The 19837-nt window shown below is 38.0% G+C and overlaps 1 protein-coding gene across 2 annotated transcripts in view; it reads right to left on the bottom strand.

Moving 5' to 3' along the window:
• LOC128696932 (Y+L amino acid transporter 2-like) overlaps nucleotides 1–19837 on the bottom strand; it is a 111953-nt gene that overhangs the window by 43576 nt on the left and 48540 nt on the right. For both annotated transcript variants that reach the window (XM_070095204.1, XM_070095205.1), the window contains exon 5: nucleotides 11644–11767. In XM_070095204.1, coding sequence (XP_069951305.1) covers nucleotides 11644–11767 — 124 coding nt within the window. The remainder of the gene's footprint in view (nucleotides 1–11643; nucleotides 11768–19837) is intronic.

Genomic DNA, 19837 nt, shown 5'->3' with positions numbered 1-19837 from the left:
AATTTTTTCTTTTTCGGGCCACCCTGCCTCCGTGGGAATCGGCCAGTGTGTTAATAATAAAATATTATATATATATATATATATATATATATATATATATATATATATATATATATATATATACAAACAATAAGATCACAGTAAACAGGTGATATCACAATATGCAAAAACAACCAATGAGCGAAATTCCAAGCGTTTCGTGATTTCTAACATTATCAAGGAACTATAAAAAACAAAACATCAACAGGAAGGGATATAAAGGGCAAGAGTACACCTCACAATCACGTCACCACAACAAGACTACACCTCACAGTCGTGTGACAGCACCCGACTCTGTGAAACACACCTGATACTCTACCCAAGCATTAAGCTTTTTTACCTGTCTAATGTATCGTTAAATTCTTTTTAAATTTTATTAATTATAAATGAATCCAATTTATATAAGCCAAAAGAAATATTCATATTATTTTAAAAACTGCTTTTTATGAACCATGATTCTATTATATTCCTGCAGCCATCGACTTGCGTGATACAACTTTCACAGTCTTTTAAAAATCAGTTGGATGGTTAAAATCTTTCACATGAATAAATAGAGCATTAGGATCTTGTCCAGTTTTAATGCTAAATTTATGTTGTATTAACTGTAGTTCGAGACTTTTACCAGTTTAACTGTAATAAAATTTATTGCATATTTTACATGGAACCTTATAGATACATCCGTTAGGATTCTGGGGGGAATTTTTTATCAATTTTTTTTTACTCTATTAAGTTTTTTCAATACAACTTTGATATTAAAAGTCTTAAGAAGAGAAGGCATATCAAGCAAGTTTTCATGGTAAGGGAGAACCAACAGATTTTTAGTTGAATAAGGCTGGTTGTCCCTTTTTGGAGCGTAAAAAGTTTTTCTAGTTTTTTTAAAGGATTTATCAAGGATGTTTCTTGGATATTTTAGATCATTAGCTACTTGATAAATTTTGGAGATTTCTTCATCTATGAACTCTGGACTACAAATATACAAAGCTCTCAAAAACAGTGATGGAAAACAGACAGTTTAACTCTTGACGTGAAGAATAATAGTGTACATAGGAACAGTTATTTGTAGGTTTACTGTAAATTTTAAATTTAAAATCATTGTTACCTTTAATAATTAAAACATCTAGGAAAGTCAATGAGTTATTTGCTTCGAACTCAACAGTAAATATATATATATATATATATATATATATATATATATATATATATATATATATATATATATATATATATATATATATATATAATGCTAGTAGGAACTGGCAATGGTAAATCGTAATTAACAAGTTCTCCAGATAAGAAACTTAATGAATCATCAACTGGAACTTTTGTAAACAAGGAAGTAACATCAAAACTAACCATGTTGAAACCATTGAAGTCAGTCAAGGTGCTTAATTTATCCACTAAATGTATGTTGTTTTTAATATTAAAGTTAGAAATTTTGCCAACAATAGGGCTCAAAATGTCGACAAGCCATTTAGATAATTTATAGAAAATTGAACCTATGGAGCTAATAATTGGTCTAACTGTATTGCCTGGTTTGTGTGTTTTTATTAATCTATACATAGAGGGTAAAGATGGATTAGTTGACGTAAATTTTTTAATTAATTCATCTTCGCCTTTGAGTAGACTTTTTATAGTTTTATTGAAATTACTGTTAACAGATTCTAAGGAATTCTTTCTAAGTTTCTGTATCGTGTAAGAGTTTATTAATTTTATCTTGGTAACAAGTTTCTTTCAAAATTACTATTGCATTTATTTTATCTGCTCTAGTAAGATGCAAATTTTTATGACTAAAAGAATCTTTGAGGGCAATTGGGAATATTTTAACATAGAGCAATATACCATCCACTTCCTAATATTAATTTCATCAGTGGATAAATCAGAGAATTATTCTAAGTTACAAAAGGCTTCTGCAATTTTCAACATCGTTAAGTTTTTTTGAAGTTGGAAAACCTATAGCAGCAGTTGTATTTTTATCTAATATTTCTTCTGATAGGTTAACTGCAAAATTGTTATTAACATGCTTTGTCCAATCATTGTTTTCAATTAAAATGTCTAATTTTCTTTGTAGTTTGTTTTTGAGTTCATTACAAATTCTGAGATATATTTTTTAATTTATGTTAATATAAAAAATAATAAATACGTACCAAAAGAACCTTAGAAAACTTACCTAACCTTATTTTAACAAGCGCAATTCAATTTAGCCTAATCCAACTAAATATATATTAGTTAAGTTTACAATAATTTAATAACAAACAAACACAATGAAATACATTTTTTCGTTAGGTTCAGAATGATTTTTGCGAAATTGTTGCTGCATACACCAGGAGGCCTGGTCACAGACCGGGCCGCGGGGGCGTTGACCCCCGGAACTCTCTCCAGGTAAACTCCAGGTAAACACAAATTTTCGTTTGCCTTATTCGGCAGGAAGAGCGTTGCTATTTAAGCCAAAACCGCAAGTTTTATCTATTCGGCACGACACACACACACACACACATACCATACACAGTTTTAAGACGAGGTTTGATAAAGCTCATGGAGCGGGGAGAGAGAGGGCCCAGTAGCAACCGGTGAAGAGGCGGGGCCAGGAGCTAAGACTCGACCCCTGCAACCACAAATAGGTGAGTACAAATAGGTGAGTACAAACACACACACACACACACATATATATATATATATATATATATATATATATATATATATATATATATATATATACCTATATATATATATATATATATATATATATATATATATATATATATATATATATACCTATATATATATATATATATATATATATATATATATATATATATATATATATATATATATATATATATATATATATATATATATGTCGTGCCGAATAGGCAGAACTTGCGATCTTGGCTTAAATAGCAACGCTCATCTTGCCATATAGGACAAGTGAAAATTTGTGTATGCAAAAATTTCGCCAAAATCATTCTGAACCTAATGAAAAAAATATATTTCACTGTGTTTAAATTAAATTATTGTAAACAAATCTAAAATATATTTAGTTGGGTTAGGCTAAAATAAATTGTTCTTGTTATAATAAGGTTAGGTAAGTTTTCTAAGATTCTTTTTAGTGCAAAATTATAAATTTTTACATCAACATTAAAGAAAAAAATATATCTTTAAACGTATAATAGAAAATTTTAGAAAGGACTTAATTTTAAATGAGTTCTTGCTAATTGACCAGTTTTGCATATTCGGCACGACATATATATATATATATATATATATATATATATATATATATATATATATATATATATATATATATATATGTCTCATAAATATGCAAGATTACAGGTATGTCTTGCTACTTCTACTTACACTTAGGTCACACTACTCATACATGTACACGTTTATTTATACACACTCATCTGAGTTTTCTTTTGATTTTATCTTAATAGTTCTTGGTCTTATTACTTTTCCTTTTATATCCATGGGGAAGTGGAATAAGAATCTTTCCTCCGTAAGCCATGCATATTGTAAAAGTCAACTAAAATGCCGGGAACAATGGGCTAGTAACCCCTTTTCCTGTAAAGATTACTAAAAAAAATAAGAAGAAGAAAATTGTCAAAGTGGGAAGTCTGAATGTGCGTGGATGTTGTGCAAATGATAAGAAAGAGACGATTGTGGATGTTATGAATGAGAAGAAGCTGGATGTCCTGGCTTTAAGTGAAACAAAGCTGAAGGGGGTGGGAGAGTTTCAATGGAGAGGAATAAATGGGATTAGGTCAGGGGTTTTAAATAGAGTTAGAGCTAAAGAAGGAGTAGCAATAATGTTGAAGGATAAGCTATGGCAGGAAAAGAGGGACTACAAATGTATAAATTCAAGGATTATGTGGAGTAAAATAAAGATTGGATGTGAAAAGTGGGTTATAGTAAGTGTGTATGCACCTGGAGAAGAGAGAAGTGTAGAGGAGAGAGAGAGATTCTGGGAAATGTTGAGTGAATGCGTGGGGAGTTTTGAATCAAGTGTGAGAGTAATGGTGGTTGGGGATTTCAATGCTAAAGTGGGTAAAAATGTTATGGAGGGAGTAGTAGGTAAATTTGGGGTGCCAAGGGTAAATGTAAATGGGGAGCCTTTAATTGAGCTATGTGTAGAAAGAAATTTGGTAATAAGTAATACATAGTTTATGAAAAAGAGGATAAATAAATATACAAGGTATGATGTAGCACGTAATGAAAGTAGTTTGTTAGATTATGTATTGGTGGATAAAAGGTTGATGGGTAGGCTCCAGGATGTACATGTTTATAGAGGGGCAACTGATATATCGGATTATTATTTAGTTGTAGCTACAGTTAGAGTAAGAGATAGATGGGAAAAGAGGAAGGTGGCAACAACAAGTAAGAGGGAGGTGAAAGTGTATAAACTAAGGGAGGAGGAAGTTCGGGTGAGATATAAGCGACTATTGGCAGAAAGGTGGGCTAGTGCAAAGATGAGTAGTGGGGGGGTTGAAGAGGGTTGGAATAGTTTTACAAATGCAGTATTAGAATGTGGGGCAGAAGTTTGTGGTTATAGGAGGGAGGGTGCAGGAGGAAAGAGGAGTGATTGGTGGAATGATGAAGTAAAGGGTGTGATAAAAGAGAAAAGGGTAGCTTATGAGAGGTTTTTACAAAGCAGAAGTGTTATAAGAAGAGCAGAGTATATGGACAGTAAAAGAAAGGTGAAGAGAGTGGTGAGAGAGTGCAAAAGGAGAGCAGATGATAGAGTGGGAGAGGCACTGTCAAGAAATTTTAATGAAAATAAGAAAAAATTTTGGAGTGAGTTAAACAAGTTAAGAAAGCCCAGGGAAAGTATGATTTGTCAGTTAAAAACAGAGTAGGGGAATTAGTAGATGGGGAAAGGGAGGTATTAGGTAGATGGCGAGAATATTTTGAGGAACTTTTAAATGTTGAGGAAGAAAGGGAGGCGGTAATTTCATGCACTGGCCAGGGAGGTATACCATCTTTTAGGAGTGAAGAATAGCAGAATGCAAGTGTGGTGGAGGTACGTGAGGCATTACGTAGACTGAAATGGGGTAAAGCAGCTGGAACTGATGGAATCATGACAGAAATGTTAAAAGCAGGGGGGGGATATAGTGTTGGAGTGGTTGGTACTTTTGTTTAATAAATGTATGAAAGAGGGGAAGGTACCTAGGGATTGGCAGAGAGCATGTATAGTCCCTTTATATAAAGGGAAAGGGGACAAAAGAGATTGTAAAAATTATAGAGGAATAAGTTTACTGAGTATACCAGGAAAAGTGTACAGTAGGATTATTATTGAAAGAATTAGAGGTAAGACAGAATGTAGGATTGCGGATGAGCAGGGAGGCTTCAGAATGGGTAGGTGATGTGTAGATCAAGTGTTTACATTGAAGCATATATGTGAACAGTATTTAGATAAAGGTAGGGAAGTTTTTATTGCATTTATGGATTTAGAAAAGGCATATGATAGAGCGGATAGAGGAGCAATGTGGCAGATGTTGCAAGTATATGGAATAGGTGGTAAGTTACTAAATGATGTTAAGAGTTTTTATGAGGATAGTGAGGCTCAGGTTAGGGTGTGTAGAAGAGAGGGAGAATACTTCCCGGTAAAAGTAGGTCTTAGACAGGGATGTGTAATGTCACCATGGTTGTTTAATATATTTATAGATGGGGTTGTAAAAGAAGTAAATGCTAGGGTGTTCGGGAGAGGGGTGGGATTAAATTATGGGGAATCAAATTCTAAATGGGAATTGACACAGTTACTTTTTGCTGATGATACTGTGCTTATGGGAGATTCTAAAGAAAAATTGCAAAGGTTAGTGGATGAGTTTGAGAATGTGTGTAAAGGTAGAAAGTTGAAAGTGAACATAGAAAAGAGTAAGGTGATGAGGGTATCAAATGATTTAGATAAAGAAAAATTGGATATCAAATTGGGGAGGAGGAATATGGAAGAAGTGAATGTTTTCAGATACTTGGGAGTTGACGTGTCGGCGGATGGATTTATGAAGGATGAGGTTAATCATAGAATTGATGAGGGAAAAAAGGTGAGTGGTGCGTTGAGGTATATGTTGAGTCAAAAAACGTTATCTATGGAGGCAAAGAAGGGAATGTATGAAAGTATAGTAGTACCAACACTCTTATATGGATGTGAAGCTTGGGTGGTAAATGCAGCAGCGAGGAGACGGTTGGAGGCAGTGGAGACGTCCTGTCTAAGGGCAATGTGTGGTGTAAATATTATGCAGAAAATTCGGAGTGTGGAAATTAGGAGAAGGTGTGGAGTTAATAAAAGCATTAGTCAGAGGGCAGAAGAGGGGTTGTTGAGGTGGTTTGGTCATTTAGAGAGAATGGATCAAAGTAGAATGACATGGAAAGCATATAAATCTATAGGGGAAGGAAGGAGGGGTAGGGGTCGTCCTCGAAAGGGTTGGAAAGAGGGGGTAAAGGAGGTTTTGTGGGCGAGGGGCTTGGACTTCCAGCAAGCATGCATGACCATGTTAGACAGGAGTGAATGGAGACGAATGATACTTGGGACCTGATGATCTGTTGGAGTGTGAGCAGGGTAATATTTAGTGAAGGGATTCAGGGAAACCGGTTATTTTCATATAGTCGGACTTGAGTCCTGGAAATGGGAAGTACAATGCCTGCACTTTAAAGGAGGGGTTTGGGATATTGTCAGTTTGGAGGGATATGTTGTGTATCTTTATACGTATATGCTTTTAAACTGTTGTATCCTGAGCGCCTCTGCAAAAATAGTGATAATGTGTGAGTGTGGTGAAAGTGTTGAATGAAGATGAAAGTATTTTCTTTTTGGGGATTTTCTTTCTTTTTTGGGTCACCCTGCCTCGGTGGGAGACGTGCCTATTCGGCACGACATTATATATATATATATATATATATATATATATATATATATATATATATATATATATATATATATATGTATATATATATATATATCGTAATTTTTGAAGGGGTGGACCGGTAAGCCAGCGGAAGGCCTCGGTCAGATGGTCAAAGCTCCAGCTGTGGGTCATCATATGACTAAGACCCGCGTCAGGAAACACTTGTCCTGTTTCCGGACAAACCTAACCTAACCTAACCTAACCTAACCTAACCTAACCTAACCTACACACTAAAAAAAAGACAGTCCTAACCCTTTTCTAATTAGAATACATCTTTCTTGAATGTATTAATATAGCTGTTCAGAAGAAACTCTCAAATGTGGCATTAAGTTATAAACGACGGTTTAGGAGGACGATTTTTTTATTGTCAGGTAGTCATTTGAAGGTACTCCTTCCTGGTGTTATTATTATTATTATTATTATTATTATTATTATTATTATTATTATTATTATTATTATCCATTATAAATTAATATTTGTTTTAGAAGTATAGATTACTCATCAAAGGGAGTCCCTAATGTCTGTGGGGGCGGGGGGGAATGTCCCTGGAGTCCCTAATGTGTGTGGGGGCGGGGGGGGAATGTCCCTGGAGTCCCTAATGTGTGTGGGGGCGGGGGGGGAATGTCCCTGGTCAATTACCCCTGTTATCACCCATTAAATCTGGCTCTTCTTGTATTATCTCTTTAAACACCTTGAAACTCCTGTATAGTCCTTCATATTCGTCTCTGCTGTTACATTTTATCTCTCTTCCTTCATTCTTAAATATTTTCACTTGTTGTTTTACTGCTATATTAGGTCTCATATTGCTGCATCAGCTCATAGTAAAGATTCCTCAAGCAGACAGAAGGAAATACAGTAGAAAACATCATTCTTTCTGTTTTAAAGTGATTTCATTTTTTCTGAGGTGCAGACCTTTTAGATGTTTTGCAAAGAAATGCCATGGAAAACTTGGTCATAGGAAAAAATCTGTGAATCTTTACTGAATGCCTCAAGGTTAGGTTTATTAAAACAATATTAATCAAATCAGGGAACAGGTTGGGCTTGAACCCATGGCAAGTGAGTCTTAAAATTCACAGGACAGTGCGTTAACCACTCGGCCAGCTGGCTTTACTAAGATTTCGTGAATTATAACAAATATTGCTAAACATAGGCATATCAAAGCTACAGAAGAAAGTGAGAGCCCAACCATGAAACTCTTCCATAATAAAATCAGGAAGAATAATGCATACTATGTCGAAGACATAGTATGCAACTATAAAAGTTGAAGATTGAGACACTTATGCAGCATATGGGAATCTTTATTCAGGAAACGTTTCGCCACACAGTGGCTTCATCAGTCCAATACAAAGAGGAAGGCGTAAGGAGAGGAGGAGAATGAGGTAATCAGTCCCTCAACCTGGAGTCGATGTGTTCAGTCCATCAATCTTGTAGAATGTACTGCATAGGGCCGTAGACGTGGCTTATATATGCATATATAAGCATATATGCTTATATATGCTGCATAAGTGTCTCAGTCTTCAACTTGTCGGTTTTTCAAACCATTCATCACAACTATAAAAGTTATCCGGAGCATCCAACATTTGAACACGAGCAAATGTCAGTGCCACTTTCACTTGGTGAGAAAAATGGATCCCTTAGAACTGCTTCCAGCGCCGTTCTTGTTGAATATTTAGTGAATTATACCGAATAGCCGGCATAGATGGTCAGGCACTAGTACCTGCGGAGGGTTAGCCACCAAAATACAAGTCATTTGGAGACTTGGCAGATAATTTAGTTGCTACAGTTATAATAGTAAGGCGCGTGACAGAGTTTGCTGTATTTGATAGGTATAAGAATGATTCCATTATGGCTGCGCTAAAGAAGGACCAGAACAACTAAGACTGCCTGCAGCATTATTAAAACCCATGGCCTATCTTTATCAATCAAGTGGAAAAACTTGAGAACCTTCTGACAGAAACGGCAGTTCTGGTTGTGTTGCTGTCCAAAGATATGATAATCAAGGTCACTTTCAACAAGACTGTCATTGTTGGTGGTGAAGACCAGTGTTACAATGTTACAATGAGTCCCTCTCCTTGGGCATGCTTCTTCGAATGTGTTGGAAGCCACACACAATGAAACAGACACTTGTTGTCAAGGCAAAGAATACAAGCTGCCTCATACTGTTCACTGCGTTCATGAGATGAATTGTTATGAGATGGATTGTTGTGAGCTATTCTGATCAAACAGGCGCATTCTCAGCTACAGCTTGCATGGTCACAGGATCTTATTCAATTTCTTGCGATCACGACTGTGAAACAGCATCTGTGGCCAAAGTGAAGGCGCTCTAACACAGGAAGATATTGACTTGGTTGAAAATTTTTTATACAAGGAGTGAAATGTGCCAAATTCCGTGGAAACAAGCAACTGTGCTCGATATTTACTTTTCTCTAGAGCAAGGAAGCCGGACCTATTACCAGAAACGGGTGATGCCCTGAAATTCCTCATAATTAGGGCACGCTACCAAAGCATAGACCGTAAATATTCAAAGAGTCCAAACACAACCTTACTTTGCGTGGAACTATGTATGGACACTTAATCATGATGAGAAATGTATCCCTAATCCTGATAAACCATAGTGCCATCTCAGACAACTGCATAGAAATACTGACATCCCATTGTAGAACAGATTGCATCATGCATCGTTGTAAGTAGCGAAGTTACAAATTACTTTATATCAGCGATGCATGTAACTCCATCATTACTAATACCATTCACCGTGTACTTGTTGGCTGGATACATCTGTATTCGTATATCAGTTATAATACTGGACACATTGAACACGTTCTATGAATAAAAGCCTTTATTATTGCATTTTTCTATTTATCCCTGTGGCTCCAGACAGTCGGGAGACCTTATTAAGTCGACAAACAATTGGGAGGTAAAGTTGTAGTGGTGGTGGTGATGCGTGAGAAAATGCTGCTGGTACATTATTGAATCTAAATTCTTAATATTTATTTTTGTGATATTTTCAGCATTTCCAAATTCCATTTTATTTTGTATATCTCATCTATTCATAAAACAAAGTAGATTGAACAGAATAAGTTTATATATATATATATATATATATATATATATATATATATATATATATATATATATATATATATATATATATATATATATATATATATATATGTCGTGCCGAATAGGCAGAACTTGCGATCTTGGCTTAAATAGCAACGTTCATCTTGCTATATAGGACAAGTGAAAATTTGTGTATGCAATAATTTTGCCAAAATCATTCTGAACCTAACGAAAAAAACATATTTCACTGTGTTTGTTTAGTATTAAATTATTGTAAACAAATCTAAAATATATTTAGTTGGGTTAGGCTAAAATAAATTGCGCTTGTTATAATAAGGTTAGGTAAGTTTTCTAAGATTCTTTTGGTACAAAATTATAAATTTTTACATTAACATTAATGAAAAAAATATATCTTTAAACGTATAAGAGAAAATTTTAGAAAGGACATAATTTTAAATGAATTCTTGCTAATTGAAAAGTTTTACATATTCGGCACGACATATATATATATATATATATATATATATATATATATATATATATATATATATATATATTGCATTCCTGTTATTATCTCGCATCATGTTTGAGACTGCCATAGGATGTTACAATCTCTAATGTCTCCACTTGACTGTAAGGGAAGAATTGTCGATGGCATTATATGCACATACATTAGTAAAATATATAAGAGGAAATATTTATGGCTTGTACCTGAGCGTCACAATATATCTAACATATGAGGCACATGTGTGGGAAGAACTAACCTCCTATTATTAAAATTAAATACAAGAAGTGTATTGACGTACTGTGGGTAAGACAAGGAATATCACAGTCATAGTTAGTTAGTTAGTTAAAGATTAGCCGGTATTCTCCCGGCCCAGGCCTTGTCCAAGTGGTGGCCCGGCCTTGGCTCCCTCTTTAGGGAGTGTCTGAGACCTAAGTCTCCCATCGGAGGAGGCACAAGTACCTCCTCATCTTTGGGACCAACTGTCCCCAGGCCTAGCCACAAGCTAGGCCTCTCTGGTCTGTCATCCCCGCCCCAAGGGGACTAATGGGAATGACAGTCTTATGAGCTAAAGGCTCGGGCTCAGGCACCTAGCCTACCCTAGAAGGGTTAGGCATGGTGTCGATGTCACAGTCATACATATACATTCCGTATACATCGCATTCTGTGCTGTTAACCAACACTGACAATTTAAGGGTTGATAACAAGGATAACTTGAAGTACCCTAGAACGAAAATTCTGAAGATCCCATGGCTTCCTAACACTTAGTGTAAACCTTGGAAGTATTCTACTGACGTCACCCATCTCAGGTTGGAAGACTTTATTACGTAACGTAAAATACCTAACCCGCGTGATAGAATAAGACAGGGAATTATATCTAGATTTTGTTTTCACTGTGTATCACAAATAATAGACTGTCAGCAAGATCAAAGTGGCGTGCTGCTGACAATAGAGAAGGAAAGGCACCTGTGGATCAAACTTTTATTGGGACACAGTTTTGCTCTGTGTTGTTCTTTATCAAGTCTTGATAAAGCTCTATACAGAGAAAAGCGTTGTCGCAATATAAGGTTTTTCTATACCGCGTGTTTTCCTTGACATGGTATAGTTTTGTTTAATAAACAAAAACAGGAGACTCACTACAGCCACAGCAGCAGAGGAGAGCATCTGGCTGGGTGTGAGCACAGCGAAGTAGGCGATGTTGGTGAGGACATAGATCACTGTGACGCTGATGAGCGAGATAGCAATGGCCCTCGGCACGTTCCTGTTACCGGAAGGGCGAAACATCAACTAGGATAAAATGGCATATTACCGTGAATTGTGAAGATTGAGATACATGTTGCAGAATATACTTGTTTTAGGTATGTTCTCAAAACATGATGTAAACTCAGGTTATTTAATCCAAAACAGAACTATAAAATTTCGATATTAAAAGTGGCAAAATAACACCTACACACTTCAACAATAAGAATCATCTTCCAGCAACAATACACAAGAGGTATTCTAAGGTTATTAGAGTCTATATGAAACTAAATAGATGGAACCTGCACTTGTAAAGTCGTCCATAAACCTTCCACTTGATATATTTCACAAAGGTTGAAAATTTGTAGCTAATCACTTATGATGTTATCAAGTTAAAATTAAAAGCCTTGGAGGAAATTTTGTGGAAGTTAACAACAATAGTGAAAAATATAGTGGACTCTGTGATAGGCTCAAGAAGTTGTAATATTTAAAATTCAATAAACTAAAAAAAATAGGACTCTTTTATTGTATATTTTTAAAGGAGTAAAATTTAATGTATTTTTTCCGATAAAACTGACATCTACACACAGTGACGGATTTAGATGAAGAGAAGCCCTAGGCCAGGGGTGGGTAACCATTAGCACGAGTGCCTAACCTGGCACGCCAACGACTTCTTTCCGGCACACTAACCTCTGGTTTCATCCCCAAAAAAGAAAAATGCGACATTTATCACGTATTCGTTCCAAGAAAAGCGGGGAAATAATCCCCATATGTTTCCAGAGATTTTGTATTAAAGATATGGCCGACTTTGGCACGTACACTTACAAAGGTTGCCCACTCGTGCCCACCCGTGCCCACCCGTGCCCACCCGTGCCCACCCGTGCCCTAGGTTGTTCCACTTGTGAGGCGCCTCACAACCTCCCCCTTCCCCCCCCCCCACTAGAGGAAGAATGTTTTAAACAACATTCAGTAAAGTCGAGGATGATGACGGGTGTTAAACATTACACAATTAACAATTCCTCCTGTAAAGTGCATAACATGTTATTGTTAAATATCGTAGAGACTGAATAAAACATTAATGTTAAAAATTAACAGCGAAAAACTTCATAAAACTTTTTATAGATTAAACAGGATTTTTGGGAGAAAATAAAATTGTAAGTTTAATTTTATAATCTTTAAATATATATATTCTTTTAAAATATATATGAAGAAATGCACTAGGACTTAAAAAAGTTTTTTTTCCTATCCTTCCTCATAGAAAATCATCCAAAAGTTCATCAAAATTTGTGTAAGTTCGTAACTTTCAGTTCACAGAATGTTCAGTGTGAACAACCTCTCTTAACTCTGGCAGTTAGTGACCATTAACACACTCTGGCAGTGACCATTAACACACTCTGGCAGTTAGTGACCATTAACACACTCTGGCAGTTAGTGACCATTAACACACTCTGGCAGTTAGTGACCATTAACACACTCTGGCAGTTAGTGACCATTAACACACTCTGGCAGTTAGTGACCATTAACACACTCTGGCAGTTAGTGACCATTAACACACTCTGGCAGTTAGTGACCATTAACACACTCTGGCAGTTAGTGACCATTAACACACTCTGGCAGTTAGTGACCATTAACACACTCTGGCAGTTAGTGACCATTAACACACTCTGGCAGTTAGTGACCATTAACACACTCTGGCAGTTAGTGACCATTAATACACTCTGGCAGTTAGTGACCATTAACACACTCTGGCAGTTAGTGACCATTAACACACTCTGGCAGTTAGTGACCATTAACACACTCTGGCAGTTAGTGACCATTAACACACTCTGGCAGTGACCATTAACGCACTCTGGCAGTTAGTGACCATTAACACACTCTGGCAGTTAGTGACCATTAACACACTCTGGCAGTGACCATTAACACACTCTGGCAGTTAGTGACCATTAACACACTCTGGCAGTTAGTGACCATTAACACACTCTGGCAGTTAGTGACCATTAACACACTCTGGCAGTTAGTGACCATTAACACACTCTGGCAGTTAGTGACCATTAACACACTCTGGCAGTTAGTGACCATTAACACACTCTGGCAGTTAGTGACCATTAACACACTCTGGCAGTTAGTGACCATTAACACACTCTGGCAGTTAGTGACCATTAACACACTCTGGCAGTTAGTGACCATTAACACACTCTGGCAGTGACCATTAACACACTCTGGCAGTTAGTGACCATTAACACACTCTGGCAGTTAGTGACTATTAACACACTCTGGCAGTTAGTGACCATTAACACACTCTGGCAGTTAGTGACCATTAACACACTCTGGCAGTTAGTGACCATTAACACACTCTGGCAGTTAGTGACCATTAACACACTCTGGCAGTTAGTGACCATTAACACACTCTGGCAGTTAGTGACCATTAACACACTCTGGCAGTTAGTGACCATTAACACACTCTGGCAGTTAGTGACCATTAACACACTCTGGCAGTTAGTGACCATTAACACACTCTGGTCATTAGTGACCATTAACACACTCTGGCAGTTAGTGACCATTAACACACTCTGGCAGTTAGTGACCATTAACACACTCTGGCAGTTAGTGACCATTAACACACTCTGGCAGTTAGTGACCATTAACACACTCTGGCAGTTAGTGACCATTAACACACTCTGGCAGTTAGTGACCATTAACACACTCTGGCCATTAGTGACCATTAACACACACTGGCCAATAGTGACCATTAACACACTCTGGCAGTTAGTGACCATTAACACACTCTGGCAGTTAGTGACCATTAACACACTCTGGCCAATAGTGACCATTAACACACTCTGGCAGTTAGTGACCATTAACACACTCTGGCAGTTAGTGACCATTAACACACTCTGGCAGTTAGTGACCATTAACACACTCTGGCAGTTAGTGACCATTAACACACTCTGGCAGTTAGTGACCATTAACACACTCTGGCAGTTAGTGACCATTAACACACTCTGGCAGTTAGTGACCATTAACACACTCTGGCAGTTAGTGACCATTAACACACTCTGGCAGTTAGTGACCATTAACACACTCTGGCAGTTAGTGACCATTAACACACTCTGGCAGTTAGTGACCATTAACACACTCTGGTCATTAGTGACCATTAACACACTCTGGCAGTTAGTGACCATTAACACACTCTGGCAGTTAGTGACCATTAACACACTCTGGCCATTAGTGACCATTAACACACTCTGGCCAATAGTGACCATTAACACACTCTGGCAGTTAGTGACCATTAACACACTCTGGCAGTTAGTGACCATTAACACACTCTGGCCAATAGTGACCATTAACACACTCTGGCAGTTAGTGACCATTAACACACTCTGGCAGTTAGTGACCATTAACACACTCTGGCAGTTAGTGACCATTAACACACTCTGGCAGTTAGTGACCATTAACACGCTCTGGCAGTTAGTGACCATTAACACACTCTGGCAGTTAGTGACCATTAACACACTCTGGCAGTTAGTGACCATTAACACACTCTGGCAGTTAGTGACCATTAACACACTCTGGCAGTTAGTGACCATTAACACACTCTGGCAGTTAGTGACCATTAACACACTCTGGCAGTTAGTGACCATTAACACACTCTGGCAGTTAGTGACCATTAACACACTCTGGTCATTAGTGACCATTAACACACTCTGGCAGTTAGTGACCATTAACACACTCTGGCAGTTAGTGACCATTAACACACTCTGGCAGTTAGTGACCATTAACACACTCTGGCAGTTAGTGACCATTAACACACTCTGGCAGTTAGTGACCATTAACACACTCTGGCCATTAGTGACCATTAACACACTCTGGCCAATAGTGACCATTAACACACTCTGGCAGTTAGTGACCATTAACACACTCTGGCAGTTAGTGACCATTAACACACTCTGGCCAATAGTGACCATTAACACACTCTGGCAGTTAGTGACCATTAACACACTCTGGCAGTTAGTGACCATTAACACACTCTGGCAGTTAGTGACCATTAACACACTCTGGCAATTAGTGACCATTAACACACTCTGGCAGTTAGTGACCATTAACACACTCTGGCAGTTAGTGACCATTAACACACTCTGGCAGTTAGTGACCATTAACACACTCTGGCAGTTAGTGACCATTAACACACTCTGGCAATTAGTGACCATTAACACACTCTGGCAGTTAGTGACCATTAACACACTCTGGCAGTTAGTGACCATTAACACACTCTGGCAGTTAGTGACCATTAACACACTCTGGCAGTTAGTGACCATTAACACACTCTGGCAGTTAGTGACCATTAACACACTCTGGCAGTTAGTGACCATTAACACACTCTGGCAGTTAGTGACCATTAACACACTCTGGCAGTTAGTGACCATTAACACACTCTGGCCATTAGTGACCATTAACACACTCTGGCCATTAGTGACCATTAACACACTCTGGCAGTTAGTGACCATTAACACACTCTGGCAGTTAGTGACCATTAACCTAAGAAATAGCTGCAAGATTGCTTCAACATTATGGAAGTCCATTCTTTCCTTGTATATAATTTTAATTGTAGGCCTATGACTTTGTTTCATGAACAAGTGAAGTGCAAAAGTTCACCAGTAAGTTTGAGGTGAACATCTTCTGGCTATGTTGCCATCATCAGTTCAATACCTTACTGAACTTCTTGCTTAGATGATTCACATTACCAAGATAGATAAACACTTCACAAACTTATGTTTACAGAGAGACGAACATAATAACGGCAGGTGCACACGTATGAAATAATTGTAAATACGACTGCCTACTCAAAACACTGACATCATATACACATTTATGGAGAACCTTCCCACGGCGTCTTATAATAATAATAATAATAATAATAATAATAATAATAATAATAATAATAATAATAATAATAAAAGTGAACCTGGGTGTTGTGCCGTCAGCACTTTGCGTCTTGGTTCTGACTGGAAACTTTCCAAAATTTCAAGTGTTTAAAGTTATTATGTATATTACATATACTATTTTTGTGTTACAGTGGCATCTAAGGAATGTTGTGATAAAAAGAGGAATCTTAAGGCTCTTACTTTAAATGAGAAAATGTTGCAGGATATTAAAAGTACTACACCAACAGGACCATATCTGGAAAATAGTGCCTATGGAAAGCACTGATACTGGAACCCTGTCACAGCATCTGACACTTACCTTTTAGATAACTCTTACCATGATATCAGGTCAAAAATACTAGTCAAGCGGGTTAATATTTTAATTAACAAATTACGGCACTATGTTAAAATTACAACTGCACCTTCCTTGCTTTCACTGATCCAAACTGGCTTATGATGCGCTCAAATTCAGTTTTTTTCATTTTCTTTTGTTTGTACACTGAGCAAAGCAAGATGACAGAGTCTGTCTTGACTCATGGAGGTTCTCCAGTATGACTATATTAGTTTTAACTTATTGAATGATCTCTTACCACTGACGATGGAAACTGCGATGGTTAACATTATCTGAATAGTAACATGAAGATTGGGGAAGACATTCTTATCTCCATATTGAAAAATAAATTCAAGAAGCTCTTAACATTTTGATATTTTCATATTGATCCGACTATATAGCAGCATTCTTCAATCCAAAATTTCTTCCTATAGCTGCTGTCCATCAGTACCACAACTGTACAATTCACCCAAATTTTCGCACTTCTTAGGTCGTTACTGTGACTCTGTGATGGTGGTCAAGTGTTCCCTTCATGACTCTGTGATGGTGGTCAAGTGTTCCCTTCATGACTCTGTGATGGTGGTCAAGTGTTCCCTTCATAACTCTGTGATGGTGGTCAAGTGTTCCCTTCATGACTCTGTGATGGTGGTCAAGTGTTCCCCTCATGACTCTGTGATGGTGGTCAAGTGTTCCCTTCATGACTCTGTGATGGTGGTCAAGTGTTCCCTTCATGACTCTGTGATGGTGGTCAAGTGTTCCCTTCATGACTCTGTGATGGTGGTCAAGTGTTCCCTTCATGACTCTGTGATGGTGGTGGTCAAGTGTTCCCTTCATGACTCTGTGATGGTGGTCAAGTGTTCCCCTCATGTCTCTGTGATGGTGGTCAAGTGTTCCCTTCATGACTCTGTGATGGTGGTCAAGTGTTCCCTTCATGACTCTGTGATGGTGGTCAAGTGTTCCCTTCATGACTCTGTGATGGTGGTCAAATGTTCCCTTCATGACTCTGTGATGGTGGTCAAGTGTTCCCTTCATGACTCTGTGATGGTGGTCAAGTGTTCCCTTCATGACTCTGTGATGGTGGTCAAGTGTTCCCTTCATGACTCTGTGATGGTGGTCAAGTGTTCCCTTCATGACTCTGTGATGGTGGTCAAGTGTTCCCTTCATGACTGTGATGGTGGTCAGGTGTTCCCTTCATGACTCTGTGATGGTGGTCAGGTGTTCCCTTCATAACTCTGTGATGGTGGTCAAGTGTTCCCTTCATGACTCTGTGATGGTGGTCAAGTGTTCCCTTCATGACTCTGTGATGGTGGTCAAGTATTCCCTTCATGACTCTGTGATGGTGGTCAAGTGTTCCCTTCATGACTCTGTGATGGTGGTCAAGTGTTCCCTTCATGACTCTGTGATGGTGGTCAAGTGTTCCCTTCATGACTCTGTGATGGTGGTCAAGTGTTCCCTTTATGACTCTGTGATGGTGGTCGAGTGTTCCCTTCATGACTGTGATGGTGGTCAGGTGTTCCCTTCATGACTCTGTGATGGTGGTCAGGTGTTCCCGTCATGACTCTGTGATGGTGGTCAGGTGTTCCCTTCATGACTCTGTGATGGTGGTCAAGTGTTCCCTTCATGACTCTGTAATGGTCAAGTGTTCCCTTCATAACTCTGTGATGGTGGTCAAGTGTTCCCTTCATGACTCTGTGATGGTGGTCAAGTGTTCCCTTCATGACTCTGTAATGGTCAAGTGTTCCCTTCATAACTCTGTGATGGTCAAGTGTTCCCTTCCTGACTCTGTGATGGTCAAGTGTTCCCTTCATAACTCTGTGATGGTCAAGTGTTCCCTTCATAACTCTGTGATGGTCAAGTGTTCCCTTCATAACTCTGTGATGGTCAAGTGCTCCCTTCATAACTCTGTGATGGTCAAGTGTTCCCTTCATAACTCTGTGATGGTCAAGTGTTCCCTTCATAACTCTGTGATGGTCAAGTGCTCCCTTCATAACTCTGTGATGGTCAAGTGTTCCCTTCATAACTCTGTGATGGTGGTCGAGTGTTCCCTTCATGACTCTGTGGTGGTGGTGGTGGTGGTGGTGGTGGTGGTGAAGTGTTCCCTTCATGACTCTGTGATGGTGGTCAAGTGTTCCCTTCATGACTCTGTGATGGTGGTCAAGTGTTCCCTTCATGACTTTCTATTTCCTCCTTTGCTGCCAACTTTGCTGTCAACTCAACTGTCAACTCAGCTGCCAACTTTGCTGTCAACTCAGCTGTCAACTCAACTGTCAACTCAGCTGCCAACTTTGCTGCCAACTCAGCTGTCAACTCAACTGTCAACTCAGCTGCCAACTTTGCTGCCAACTCAGCTGTCAACTCAACTGTCAACTCAGCTGCCAACTTTGCTGCCAACTCAGCTGTCAACTCAGCTATCAACTCAGCTGCCAACTTTGCTGTCAACTCAGCGTCTCTTGAGTTCTCATCAGTCATTCTCTTCTTTCGTCTCTGACGACTTTCACCTTGTATTAACATATTGTCGGTAATTCTACCAATATTAAGTAAAAGGACACAAATGCAACTTATGAAATTTTATTGTGGCAACGTTTCGCTCTCGCCACAATAAAATATCACATTAGTTACATTTATGTCCTTTTACTTAACGTCTTTAAACTTCAACATTACATTCCAGACAGAGACTCACTGACCAACAACTTTCATTATCACAATGAACTCTGACAACTTTCATATCCAGTTCAGCATTATGTTTTGTGTATCCTTATTCATAAAGTAAAAACTAATAATAATAAACATGGATGATAAATATTAAAGAGAAAACTCAAATTGAAACCTCCTTGATATT

Source organism: Cherax quadricarinatus, chromosome 49 (genome assembly GCF_038502225.1).
Source record: "Cherax quadricarinatus isolate ZL_2023a chromosome 49, ASM3850222v1, whole genome shotgun sequence".
Taxonomy (NCBI): Eukaryota; Metazoa; Arthropoda; class Malacostraca; order Decapoda; family Parastacidae; genus Cherax; species Cherax quadricarinatus.
This window is presented reverse-complemented; position numbering and strand designations above follow the sequence as displayed.